General features: G+C 41.8%; 1 protein-coding gene across 1 annotated transcript in view; it reads right to left on the reverse strand.

Moving 5' to 3' along the window:
• Positions 1-13663, reverse strand: part of CFAP47 (cilia and flagella associated protein 47) — a 642446-nt gene that overhangs the window by 496239 nt on the left and 132544 nt on the right. The window contains exons 29-30 of the mRNA XM_037902107.2: positions 11572-11788; positions 10477-10683 (exon numbers count right to left, since the gene is read on the reverse strand). Of these exons, the coding sequence (XP_037758035.1) occupies positions 10477-10683; positions 11572-11788 (424 nt within the window). The remainder of the gene's footprint in view (positions 1-10476; positions 10684-11571; positions 11789-13663) is intronic.

The raw sequence follows: 13663 nt of genomic DNA on the forward strand, positions 1-13663 counted from the left end.
CAGTTGCAACAAGTAATCAAAAATCTCTTGGTCCCCAGAATTCATGGGGGACAGGTGGTGTTGTCATGCTCAATTTGCAAACCTTGTCCATTCAGAGAGAGAGTTATACCTACTAGAATCTTCCCTACTACTAAAGAGCACCTTCTGGAGGTCTCACAAACAGAATCTCTCCACCAGTGTTAAAGAGGGAGCATCCACACCATCCGGTGGAGTGAACTCATGCTCAGATGCAAGGTCAAGCCCCTGGTTCCAAGCCAGGGGTTCAGTAACAAGGGATAAAGTGATCAGCTGCACTATAGAGAGGGCATGGAGGTCCCTGAACCACATCTGTCTTGACCAGAGTGGGGCTATGAAGATTACTCTGTCCTTCTCCCCCCGAACTTCCAAAATACCTCAGGGAACAGCAGGACGGGAGGGAATACATACAATAGTTCCTCTGTCTGTGGGAGGAGAAAGGCAGCAGAAAGAGATGCTAGACTGCACCACCTTCCCTGAGCAGAAGTGGTGACCTTTGTTGTTCTCCACTGTCATGAAAAGGTCCATGTGCTGGGCTCTCCCGTTGTTGGAAGATATCACTGAAGGCCCTCTGCTACATCAACCACTCGTGATTGTTACAGAAGTACCTGCTAAAGCCAGCTGCTGTCATGTCATCCACCCTGAGGAGATGGACCATTGACAGTGCAATTCCATGACCTATGGCAAAGTCCCATATTAGGATGGTCTCCTGACATAGTGCCAGCACCTGTCCCTCACCACCTCGCCTACATAGACAGAAGACTGCCACCGTATTGCCCATGATCAAGATTGTCTGGTAGGAAGGCCACGCATATCTTGTATACAGCTCTGAGCTCTAGAACACTAACATGCAAGATACCCTCTGTAAGAGACTATATGCCTTGTGCTATGAGATTGCCCATGTGAGTCCCCCACCTGAATGTGGTCCTTCAGGGCAAACTGGGACTGTACAGAACCCATTTGTGTATGTTGCCTGGGTCCTTCTACCAGTCCAGCGACTGGAGGACTGCTGGAGGGAGACATACCACCTTGCACAGGTAGTGTCTTCTTGGACGGTATAACCAAGCCTGAAGCCACTGGAACTGGAGCCTCATATGTGGAGTGATGAACGTATAATCTGACACAAGACCCAGTAGCATGAGGCAGGATCCTACTTGTGTTTCAGGGTAGGACTGCAGGTGGGAGCAGAGATTGTGCAACTAAAACTTGTCGAGTGGTAGGTAGGCTTTCGTTGCCTCTACGTTGAACATGACCCTGGCAGCTCTATCTTCTACATGGGGGCTAACATGGATTTCTCCTCATTTGCTAGCAGGCCCAGGCATGCAAACAGCTTGGGAAAGATCCTAATGTTGGTTTGGACCTGAGGTTCCAAACAACTCATAACCAGTCAAGTTCAGGAACACCTGGATGCCCATCCTCCTGATTAAAGCAGACCACTGCATAGAACCCAAAGGGAAAACCCAGTATAAGTAGTGATTGTTGCCCAACACGAACCTTAGGGAGTGCTTGTGCACCAGGTGTATCCCAATGTGAAAGTACGCATCTTGGAAGTCGAGGGAAGCACACCAATCTTTCTGATCTAGGGAGGGAATAACTGAAGTCCAATATGAGCTGATGCCCCTGTCTTCTTGGGGATGAGAAAGTACTTTGAAAAGAATCCCCTTCCACTCTGCGGATGGAGAACCTCCTCTATCGCACCCAGAAAAGGATGAATTGAATCCCCTGTCGAAATAGCTCTCATGGGAGGGGTCCCTGAAGATGGACTGAAAAGGAAGATGTATGGGGGGGAGGGGAAGGAAGAGGAACTCTGGACTACCTCCAATACTTAGCAGTCTGAGATAATGCTGGACTAGCATGTTAGAGAAGAGACAGATAATTGCCAAAGGAAGGGGAAGGCAAAGATTGTGGAACACATTGTCCTTGGGCTCCAAGTAAAATTTGCTGCCTGCCCAATTCCTAAACAGTATGGTACAACTGAGAACTTTCTACAGCCCCAGCACTCAGGCAGCTTATGTTGGTAGGGCACCTGTAGCTAATAAGGTTGGGACCTAAAGTGCCTCCTCCTAGATGCTGGGTATAGACACCCAGAGATCTGAGGGTAGACCTAGAGACATTGAGGGATCTCATTGCCTCATCCTTCTTGTCATGGAACAGTGAGCAGACCATGAACAGCAGATCCTCTATAGTTGTGTAATTCCTTAGATACACATGCCAAGGCCAGCTACAAGAAACAGCACATCCTGATCTCTGCCGCCATTACCTTGTGTTTGCTGCATCCAAGGCCACCTGCAACACAGTTCTGGCAACCAAACATCCCTCAGCCAGGATAGTCTGGAAATCAACCCTCTATTCTTATAGCAACTTGTCAATAAGCCATTGTAAGGCTCACCAGTTGATGTGGCCATATTTTGCCAGGACAGCCTGGTAGTTCAAGATCCTCTTTTAGAGGCTCAAGATGGAGTAAGATTTCTGAACCATCAGGGAGAGGGTCTTCACTTCCTTATCCTTGGGCATTGAATTCTGGTGTCTTTGGACGGTTCTTTCATTGGCCACTATTACTACGAGGGACCCAGGTATCAGATATTAATAGAACTTTTCATATCCAGTAACCAGGACCTAATACCATCCCTCTGCTCACTTTGATGCTGGCATTTGCCATAAGGCTTTTGCAGGCTCCAACAGTCCTTTATTGATTGTGTTGATAATTAAGAATTAATTTCTCAATAATCAATAGCCAATAATCAACAAGAATTTTAATTGCTATTATATATTTAATGAGTTATGGCCTCTTGATTTGCTCTTTTGTTTAATAATACCAGACCCCCAACAACTCAGGGTTGATTGGATTTATTAAATCAAACAAACAGCACATACACAGAGGCCTAAAAATACCAACAGCTGTGAAAGACCTTCCCTGTAGTTTCTGACAGCCTGTGTGCACTCTGCTAATGGTCTCACTTCCCCTATGATTTAGGGGCAACTATACCCTTGGTGCCCTTATCGTGTCTCATTCTGGTCCTTATCTATTTCCTCTTCCTGGTACATATTTCTCCTAATCTTAAGTTATTTCCAAGGCTCCTTGTTCCATTGCAACTTTCCAACTCTCTAAACACCTGGTTAGTCAGTAATTTATGCCCTTTTTGGGAATAGTTTCATCAGTTTTACATTTTGCAGTTAGTGCACTGTAAAAATATATCTTACAAACAGCCTTCCAAATAGTTTAATGGCACCGTAAAATTCCATTCTTCATTAGATCTATTTATGCTTAAATGCTCCCAGGCCAGTCTTGAAATCTTTCTTGGCTTATCTTAAGTGCCAATAATTTGGAATGCTATACATTCCAGGACTGACAAGTGTAAGAGGAGGAGTTTGTGTGACACATCCTGGGCCTAGTCAGTGTGTATTTTCAAGACTGCCATCTCCTGTCTCATGAGATCTTGGAGTATCTTGTAGTCCTTGGAAGCAGTGGCCGACTGACCTGTTGCCAGGGCACCATCAAGGGATGGTGAGGTTGTGGTGGCTGGTATCCTCCTGCCTTTCACCATGAATCTGCTGCACTGGCCCTGGTTCTGGGGGCACAGCAGGGACAGATCCAATCTCAGGTGCAACAGTGACAGTCTGTGCCTTAAGCATGCTGAGGAGGCCACCTCAGGTTAATACTGAAGAACCCAAGAGGCCCACATGCCATAGTCTTAAGGTGCAAGGGCCCAAACTCTCTGAAACCACTGATACATGTGCTGGGCCAGGTTGATACCCCACTCTACCCTCAGCCACATGTATACACCTCATCCCCCTCAAAACTGCCAAGATCAAAACTGCCAAGTCACGGGACCAAGATAGGGGTGGCTGTTGGCTTTCCCAGGAGTTGGAAGATGAAAAAAAAGTCATCTGGGAACGGTGGCGCCCACCCCTTGGGTGAAAGGGGAACCTGACAGGGTGCCAGCAACATTGATGTCACCAGGTCCAGGAATCTAGACAGCTCAGGGCAAATTCAGCTCCAACAGCTAGGAGGGCATCCACCCTAGAGATACAGACCATGATCTGGGGTGACAGAGCCCGTGTGGGTAGGTGTGACAGTAAACGTGCAAGTATTGGTGCTGAAGATCCCAGGATGGTGAGTACCAGAATCAGTCTTCTACCAGGTCCTGTAGCAGCTGGTGATCATTCCAACTGCCTTGGTACCAAAGAGGTGAACACAGACATGACAACTTCGGGTAAGGCCTCTATCACAGCTGGGTCCACTCAGTTGGTACCAGCTCCAGTGCTCAAGGAACATTTCCTAAGTTCTGAGGCACCCTTAATGTCCAGCAGCCTGGTAGTCTTATTCAACCTCAGAGTGAGGACAGGAGAGGGCAGTCACCACCTCTTCTCCTTGGAAGACTTCCACTCTGAGTCCAACCTATCCCTATGCTTTCCTTGACAGAGACGCCACGGGCTTGAGCAATCCCTCAGCCAGTTTCAAAGTCAATGCAGGGTCAGATTTTGACAACCGCTGGACACCTGGAACCCAGGGTCAGAGTCTGGCTCCAGTCGACTGCTCCATTAGGAAAGCCCTCAGGCAGGTCTCCCTCCTGGGTCCACTTCAAAGAGGACCTGCAGATTTCACAGCACTCTGGGGCTTTCCCCTCATCAAGGCAGAACAGATGGCTCATGTGTCCATTGTTCACAGTCAGATGTGCCATGCTTAGCCATGGCAGCCCGCACCACTAGTGACCACAGGGGAAGAGAGCCACTTCTCCTCACAATGTCCCCTAAAGCTGCCCTACTTTAACTAAATCAACCCTGCTAACTAATTACAAATGCTTAAGTGGAGGTTAATCCAAAGAGAGTTGCTCTGACACATACCACAGGTGGTAAAGAAGGAACTGGGGTATGACAATGCAGCTCCACCCTTTAAACCCTCATTAGAATGCACAAGGATTCAGTGGATGTAGTCCTAGTGTATACTGCTGACTACAAAATTCTCTGATGTGTGGATATGCACTTACATGTTCCACAGTTGGCATACAGATTAGCACTCAAAGAACTAAACTTGCCGCAACTTGTTGACTAGTACAAACATTTCCTATTTAATTTCAATACAAAAGATGCAAATTGAAATGAGAGAAAGAAAGAGTCGTGAACATAAAAAATATGCTTTTAAACCAGATAGTTACAATTTCAACAGATACAGAACCACCATATTAGCAGAAAAATGCACCTTATCCCATTGTTTGACATGAGATTTAAGGGAGGGGAAAAAGGAAAAGAAAGTGGAGGGGGACTGAAAGCATAATCACAGATGTTGAAGTATATAGTGGAGGGGACAAGGAGAGCAGTAATTATCATCAAAAAGTTGTAGCCATGTTTAAGTAGTGATCTTTAATTGGGCTTCCTGAAGTAAGAATGCCTTGCAGCATCTCCCAACATTTGGAGGTCTAGATTGTTTCAACTTGATAGTAGTCTGTTTGCAAGTTTACAAAACTTGCTGTTTATCCTGCATGAAAACATTTTGGTTAAAGAAGAACTTCCAAAACAAACCAGAAATCCCAAAAGGGAGGCAGGTGGCTTGTGCAGAACCTGAGCTTCCTGTGCACCTCCTCTCCAGCTACTCAAGCTCTAGCCTTGCCACAGGATGATTCTCCTGTATAAGGCAAAGGCTGTGAACACATTTTGAGACGTATTATGTGATTTTGCTTGGTAAGCAAAAAACTGTAAAAAGGGTGCTAATGTGTTTTTGTGCTTCTGCAACATGGGATATTCCATTCAGCTAGGTGATATTTTCTTGCCAAGACTAAATAAATAATAGTAGTGAGGGAGGCAACCAGATGCATCTTCTTCTCTCAAACCAATGTTATCTGGGCTCTAGCAATCACCCGTATTGTCTGTTTCCTAGTGAAGACAAGTTTCCAACAACAAAATGCCAAACAGATGAAACACTTTGTTTTGTAAACCCAAATGGGAGAAATGGGTGGTGGGCCTATCCAACTGGCAGACTGAGTTCTCTGGGTGGTATTATTACCTAACTCAATAGGTAGATTAAGAATTAAAGGAAGGTAATGTAATTAATGCAAATCAACATAGGTTTATGGAAAATAGATCCTGTCTAACTTTATTTTTGTTTAAATGAGATTACAAGTTTGGTTGATAAAGGGAATAGCAATAATATACTTAGGCTTTTCTAAAGCGCTTGACCTAGTACAACATGACATTTTGATTAAAAAACTAAAATGATATAAAATCAACATGCAACATACTAAATGCATTAGAAACTGGCTAACTAATAAGTCTCAAAATGAAATTGTGAACGGGGAATGGTAATCAAGAGGATGTGTTTCCAGTGTGGTCCCACAGGGATTGGTTCCTAGCCCTACACTAGTTAAAATATTTATCAATAACCGGGAAGAAAACATAAAATCATCACTGATAAAGTTTGCAGATGACAAAAAACTGAGCAAGTGGTAAATAATGAAGACAACAGGTCACTGATTTAGAATGCTCTAAATTGCTTGGTAAACTGAGCCCAAGTAAATAGAATGTGTTTTAATATGGCTAAATATAAATGTATACATCTAGGAATAGAGAACACAGGCCATACTTACAGGATGGAGGATTCTATCCTACAAAGCAGTGACTGAAAAAGAGTTGGGGGTCATGTGGGATAATTAGCTGAACATGAGCTCAGCGTGTGATACAATGGTCAAAAGGACTAGTGGGATCCCTGGATGCATAAACAAGACAATTTCAAATAGGAGGAGGGAGGTTATTTTACCTCTCTCTATTCGGCACTGGCATGACACTTGTTGGAATACTGTGTCCCGTTCTAGTGTCCACAATTCAAGAAGGATGTTGATAAACTGAAAAAAGTTCAGAGAAGAGCCAGGAGAATGATTAAAGGATTTTAAAATATGCCGTACAGTGATAGATTAAGCTCATCCAGTCTATTTAGCTTAACAAAGAGAGGTTAAGGGGTGACTTGAATACAATCCATAAGAACCTACATGGAGAACAAATATTAAATAATGGGCTCTTCAATCTAGCAGAGAAGAGTATAACACAATCCAGTGGCTGGAAGTTGAAGCTAGACAAATTCAGACCAGAAACAAGGTGTAAATGTTTAATGGTGAGAGTAATTAACCATTGCAATAATTTACCAAGGATCATGGAGGATTCTCCAGCACTGGCAATTTTAAAATCAAGATTGGATGGTTTTCTAAAAGATATGCTCTAGGAATTAGTTTGGGAAGTTCTATGGCCTGTGTTATACCGGGGGTCAGACTAGAAGATCACAATGGTCCCTTTAGGCCTTTGAATCTATCACACTAGTGACTGCAGGGTAACTATTTCTCTCTTTTTCCCTCCCCTCTCTGTGTTAGCTTTCTGGCAGCTTTGCACTTGCATTGTAAAACTGGATTCTTCTAAACAAGCTGAGGCCAAATCCCAACAATACTGACATTATACCAGTTGAGAATGGGAGGAAGTATAAAGAGAAGAACATTGGCTTAGTTCTCCTGAACTTAGTTGAGGAGTCACTTCAGAATCTTGGTATAACATTAGAAGACTAAATATCAGCAGGATCAGAGACAGTTTTTACGGCCTGTGATGAAATTTCCCAGCAGGGGGAAAAAGACCCAATTAGAGACATGATCACACCTGTGCTATAACTCATGGATTGCCTCCTGGCCAGAGAAGTCTGAGCTACATGATGGTCCATTAGATACCCCGGCCTTACAAGCAGGCTGAGGGAGCAACTGCAGAGGAGGCAAGACTCTCCTGCAGGGTAAAGCCCAGAAGTTTAGGGCTTTCTGTGGCTGGAGAGCAGAGTCACAGGAGTACATCTAACTCCTGGAACAAGGGTCCAGTATTCCAGAAGAGGAACAGGGAAAAGAAGGGACCCACAGGGAACAAGGTGTGTCCTATACCAGATTGGAATTTTTTACAATTCAGTATAACAGTGAGATAAATGTTACTGTAAAAGCAGATTTTTTTCCATGCTACTGATCCCAAGAATATTGACACTTTTACAAGGAAGCCACATCTCACCTCAGAAATTCCGGTTTTACGTTATCAGCCTAGTGTTCAAGGATACTTCAGTTTGTCCACAGTGAAGCATTTCTCATTTTGGTTTCCAAACTGCTTTGCTTAAAAACAAAGCCCCACACTTTTCCTTTTAAAAGGAAGAATTGTTTAAAGTCCTTTCCTTCCATCTAAAACAGAAGGCTATCACATTTGGAATTGAACAGCTTTATCAAAACTTCTAATCAGGGTAACTTTATAATCTAGTTTTATGGCTGATTCAAGGTTTTTATATGTTATATATATATATACACACATACACACACACATACAGTGGCCAATTGCCAGCACTACTATGATGGGTCTCGTGCTTTCTCTTCTTGGTGGGGGGGGAGTTCAGGGCACGGTTTCTTGCCCCTGAACTGGGGTATTAACTACCCCATTAGTGTCCTAGAGGAGGGGAGTGGAGTGGGAGGGACTGAGGCCTGCCCTCTACTCCAGGTCCCAGCCCAGGGGCCCTAGGGATAACAGTAAACCACTAGAACTAGCGGTTCCTTCCCCTGGGCTACTTCCCTCTCCTGCCCTTCAGCTTGTGAGGCTTCCTGCACAAATCAGATGCCCCCTTACCTAGGGTCTTGGTCTTCTTAGCCCACCACAGCACTTCTCCAAACTCTCCTCCGCTTCCCTCCAAACTGCTCTCTGCTCCAACACCAATCCACTCTGTTTCAACTCCTCCTCTTGTCTGATTGAAGCAGGGAGTTTTTATCATGTGACTGGCTTCAGGTGCTTTAATTAATGTATAGCAAACTTTCTTCCCTCTACAGAGAATAAGGCTCCCTTCTAACACTCTCTTGCTGCCCTCTGGCCATGCTGTATCACAAAATATTTTATATATATATTTTGTGATATATAGAGGGAAGAAAGTTTGCTATAAATTAATTAAAGCAACTGAAGCCACACACACACGCACACCTTGGGGTAATGAGCCAATTCTATTAACTTATATTGGGCAATTTCTATGTGAGAGGAACTTCCATTTCAACCAATATGGCCTAAAAATCCTATGTTTGATCCTAAGAGTAGTATGTATAAATCTGGGCAAGTTGCCTTCAGTGCAAGAATTGTTCTTTAACTTGAAGCATCGAAACACAAACCATCCATGTCAGTGTCAGAGCCAGAAGAATCCAAGCCCAAAATAATGCTGTAACTATCACAAGAATCGATAGTACTAAAACTTAATGATGCTACTGTCTGCCGACAGTTACAGTATTGGAAATCTCACTTACGGGTGCAGGCCTGGATACTTTGCAACCACTTAGACAACTGTGCAGCTTAGCTCTCATCAGCTCTCATGAGCCAAGAGATTAAGAAGACAGGAAAGGTAAGTAAATATAGTAGCTCTATGCTAATAAACAGCTGATTGCTGGTTTTAAAAAAAAATCTGTGCTTTAGCTCAAAGGCTAGAATATAAAGAAGCATTACTGGGAAGAGGATGAAAAACTCTAAGTCTAGTTTACTAAAGCCTCCTGACTCCTTGTTCAGAGAGATTTTCACAGGGCTTTTCATTTTAAATTCCTTTCAGTGTGTTTCAACATCTCTAATATTGTGAATAGTAATCAGCTGAGGTTATCTTATTATGTAACCTGCTTCTCATTGCAAAGTAAAGCACTATACATTTTCATTAATGTGCTGTATAACTTTAATTCACTTTATAGGAGTAAATTGATAGGTCTTAGTTTAGGATCAGGGATGAACTTGCCTATTTTTCTTGCAGCAGAGTTGTGCTCTGTTAACAATCAAGAGGAAACACAAAGCATTCATAGAATGTTTTGCATTCATTGTGTCCAAACTCTACATAGTGGTATATGTGTCTCAGATCATCCTGATGTCAAAATTTGATACGACCTCAAATTCTCTTAACAAAAATGTTTTAATCTAAGGCATCAAACAACAACATAATGAAGTAGTAGCACTGGTTCTGCGATTCATGAGATTGAGAGTCAAGTTATCCATAAAGTCGCAGGATCTGTGCTGTCTCGAATATAAGAAGAAAGCTTCATGAAGTTCCTCTCTTCAAGTTCTCAGTCCTCTTTCCATTGATTTTTCAATTGGGTGATATGATGTGGCCTGCATCCTAGGAGAAATAACTGACAATGTTCTAAAGATGGATCAGTTTTTTTAAAAATGACAGATATCACCGTCATGTCAGAAACAAAATTAGTTCCTCACCTTTAGAGTGGTTATTTAACATTTCATAACATGCAATCACCAAGCTTCACAGATTACATCACTACCAAGTTCATTGTAATTTATCATAAATATCACACTTTTAATCACATGAACCAAAAAACAGTGTAAAAATACAAGTAAGAAAAAGCATATTATTCCTTGGGAAAGGTATTTAAACTACTTAAACACAACCAGGGAAACATAAGCAAAAAAACAAAACAAAAACCCTTCTCTTACTTGAGGAAAGTAAGCATTGTAGAATGCTGCCAGTGGAGCTGGACTACTCGTTCAATAGGATCAGAGGGCAATGACTGGCTCGAAGTAATTCCAGGTAGCAACTGTCCGCTCAGATGGAGTAGCATGTCATAAACAGTCTTCGTATCTTTGCCAAGGTTTTGTTTAAAATCTTTATCAGATGAAGTCATCTGGATTTTACACACATCACTAAATGCGGGGGGGGGGGGAGGGGGGAGAGAAAAACTTCACTTTATTGTTTTAAATGTATTAAAACAGACTTGAGTTAAAAATAACTATTGTACCATTAACTGTGGTGAATTAATTAATAAACTATTATGGAAAGGTCTGAGGAATGGATTGTGAAAAATACAGTACTTCTTGATTTCTGTACAGATGTTATGACAACATAAGATTTTTGATTTGGTTAGACTATTTAATAAAACTGAGTCTGTTCTAGTCACCATTACCATTCAAGTACAATTCAAATACAATTTCATTTTCACCCTATATAAAAACCTACACATTTGGGAACCAACCAAATGAGAGAATGCCTTTTTCTTTCAGTACTATCAAACAGCTAGGACTAACTCAGCTAATTCATATAACTGCTGATAGACATCAGGTTCAAGGGACTGGTGACAAGACTCTACATACTGGAATTTGCTTCCCCTGTTGCTCATCAATCAATTTGTTGACCTTGTGGGCAGGAGGAAAGGCACAAAACTATTCATTTATATGGCTTTGCCTTGAGATAGTGGTGACTGTCAGAAACTGGGTTCATTTTGGGATCAGACTCAATTTCAGCTGTAATAAGCACTGTATATGGTTTTAATGTTGTACTTGCTCTCAGAGCCTCTTGTTTGGGAACATTTTATAAATGGAAAAAACAAAAAACAGACCTTTATGTTTTACAATGTATAAAAAGTTTGACTAATTAAAAATATCTTTGGGTTTCTCCATTTAATTAGTCAGTTGCATATTAAAAGTAACTTGGTCATAAACATGGGTCATCCAAGAATGTTTCTAGTGATGGAACACACATTGGTACGATGCAGCATTTTCCTAGGAAACATCTAAGAAAAAAATTACAATTACCGTCTTAGTGAGTGGGGAATAGAAATAGGATTAGGTCCCTTAGACCAACCAAAGAGAGTGAACCAGTTCTGAACCGCAGTTATCACTTTCTGAAAGAAGATGTATTCCTCTCGGTCTTCGTCAGGAAAAAGCGATAGTTGAAATTTATTCTCTCTCTCCTGACTTTGGCTGTCAGCTTCATCCTTCAACCTTTCATTTTCAAGCATATTTTCCAATTCTGAATAATACAAAAAGTATTCCAAATTTTCCTTATCCATTTTCCAGTACAAAAACAGCACTTATTAAAACACTAATCTTATTGAGACAGCAAAGAAATAAAATACAGGGATCATATGAACGGTTACTTATATTAATTATTCCTGACAAGTGACAAGATATAAATTTTGGAAACAGCAAACCTTGCATTTCTGGGTCCTATTTTTATTTAGAAAAGGAGAAATAGTTATTACACAATCAGAAAAAGATAAATACAGATCATTCAAACTTGGCATATGAAATCATGGGCAGTAATCCTGCCAAAATATTATTAGAAGTGGTTCCAATAAGGATTGATTACAAACCTTGTTCAGGCAAGTTCCATACCCCAGTGATACAGAAATGCACAACTGGCTAAGTTACCTTTGTCCAAATTATCAGGTACTGTATAAGCCTCTGATATTGGAAGAGGCTTGTTTGTACTATCAGTTTATTGTGTATTATCATTGCCCCCACCTCCCAAAAAAAACCTGATATGGTTGAATACTATATTGCATATTATCACTATCATGCCTAAACTATAAAAAATTAGGGAATACAAAGTTAAGGATTAGAAGTTTGTCAAATCAAGCACTCTGATGTTAGAAAATGCATTGCTCATGCAACCTTAATTTGGCCCCCTTGTGCATATGTATTGTGATACAGCCTTCAACTTACATGCAGAAGTGATTACCTGTGAAACATCTGGAGCAAGTGACTTGCTCAGCATCACATAGGAACTCTGATTCTACCACTGACTGTACCACAAAGTCTCCAATACCTTAACCATGAGACCATTCTTTCTTTTCCTGCAAACCCCCACCTCATTCACTACATAGCTTCCAAGTTCTGCAACAATGAGGCAGAGGTCCTACTTAACAACAGATTCCTTCACTACTGTGACTGAGGAACCTCTTTGTGCCCACTGGCAGAGGGGACAGAGTTTTACAGCAATCCTCTTGGTCAATTATATGCACAATAATTCACCGAAGTAAGTTCTCTACTGAGAGCCAATAGCCCACTGGTCATCATAATCATTGTGTAATGTACGTACAGATAATATTTAAGAAGTTATGTACCTATAATGAAAATTAAGTTCTTGACATTAACGCAGGTTATCAGGAGGTGACATACCTTGTACAGATTCTGTTCAGGGAGAGGGTGTTAGACACTAATCTCTCTGTCTGCTCATTGTGCATCTCATGATATATCAGGGCTTGCAAAGAATCACACAGTATCCTTTAAGTAGGGGATAAGCTGGCAGCATGTTTTGTCTCATGAAAAATGGATTTCAGCCAGGTCTGGCTGAAAAACGCTAGTAGGACTTTGGGGAGAGCTTTAGTTAAAAACATCTAGGTTTTAAAATGAGTGTATGATTTTATTGTATATGTAAATATTTGTTTCCAATATATAGATCCATAGATATTTAGGTCAGAACTGACCATTATGATCATCTAGTCTGACCTCCTGCACAATGCAGGCCACAGAATTTCACCCACCCACTCCTGCGAAAAACCTCTCACCTATGTCTGAGCTATTGAAGTCCTCAAATCGTGGTGTAAAGACTTCAAGGAGCAGAGAATCCTCCAGCAAGTGACCCGTGCCCCATGCTACAGAGGAAGGCGAAAAACCTCCAGGGCCTCTTCCAATCTGCCCTGGAGGGAAATTCCTTCCCGACCCCAAATATGGCAATCAGCTAAACCCTGAGCATATGGGCAAGATTCACCAGCCAGATACTACAGAAAATTCTTTCCTGAGTAACTCAGATCCCACCCCATCTAATATCCCATCACAGGCCATTGGGCCTATTTACCATGAATATTTAATTACCAAAACCATGTTATCCCATCATACCATC

The sequence above is a fragment of the Chelonia mydas genome, chromosome 1 (genome assembly GCF_015237465.2).
Source record: "Chelonia mydas isolate rCheMyd1 chromosome 1, rCheMyd1.pri.v2, whole genome shotgun sequence".
In the NCBI taxonomy this organism is placed as follows: Eukaryota; Metazoa; Chordata; order Testudines; family Cheloniidae; genus Chelonia; species Chelonia mydas.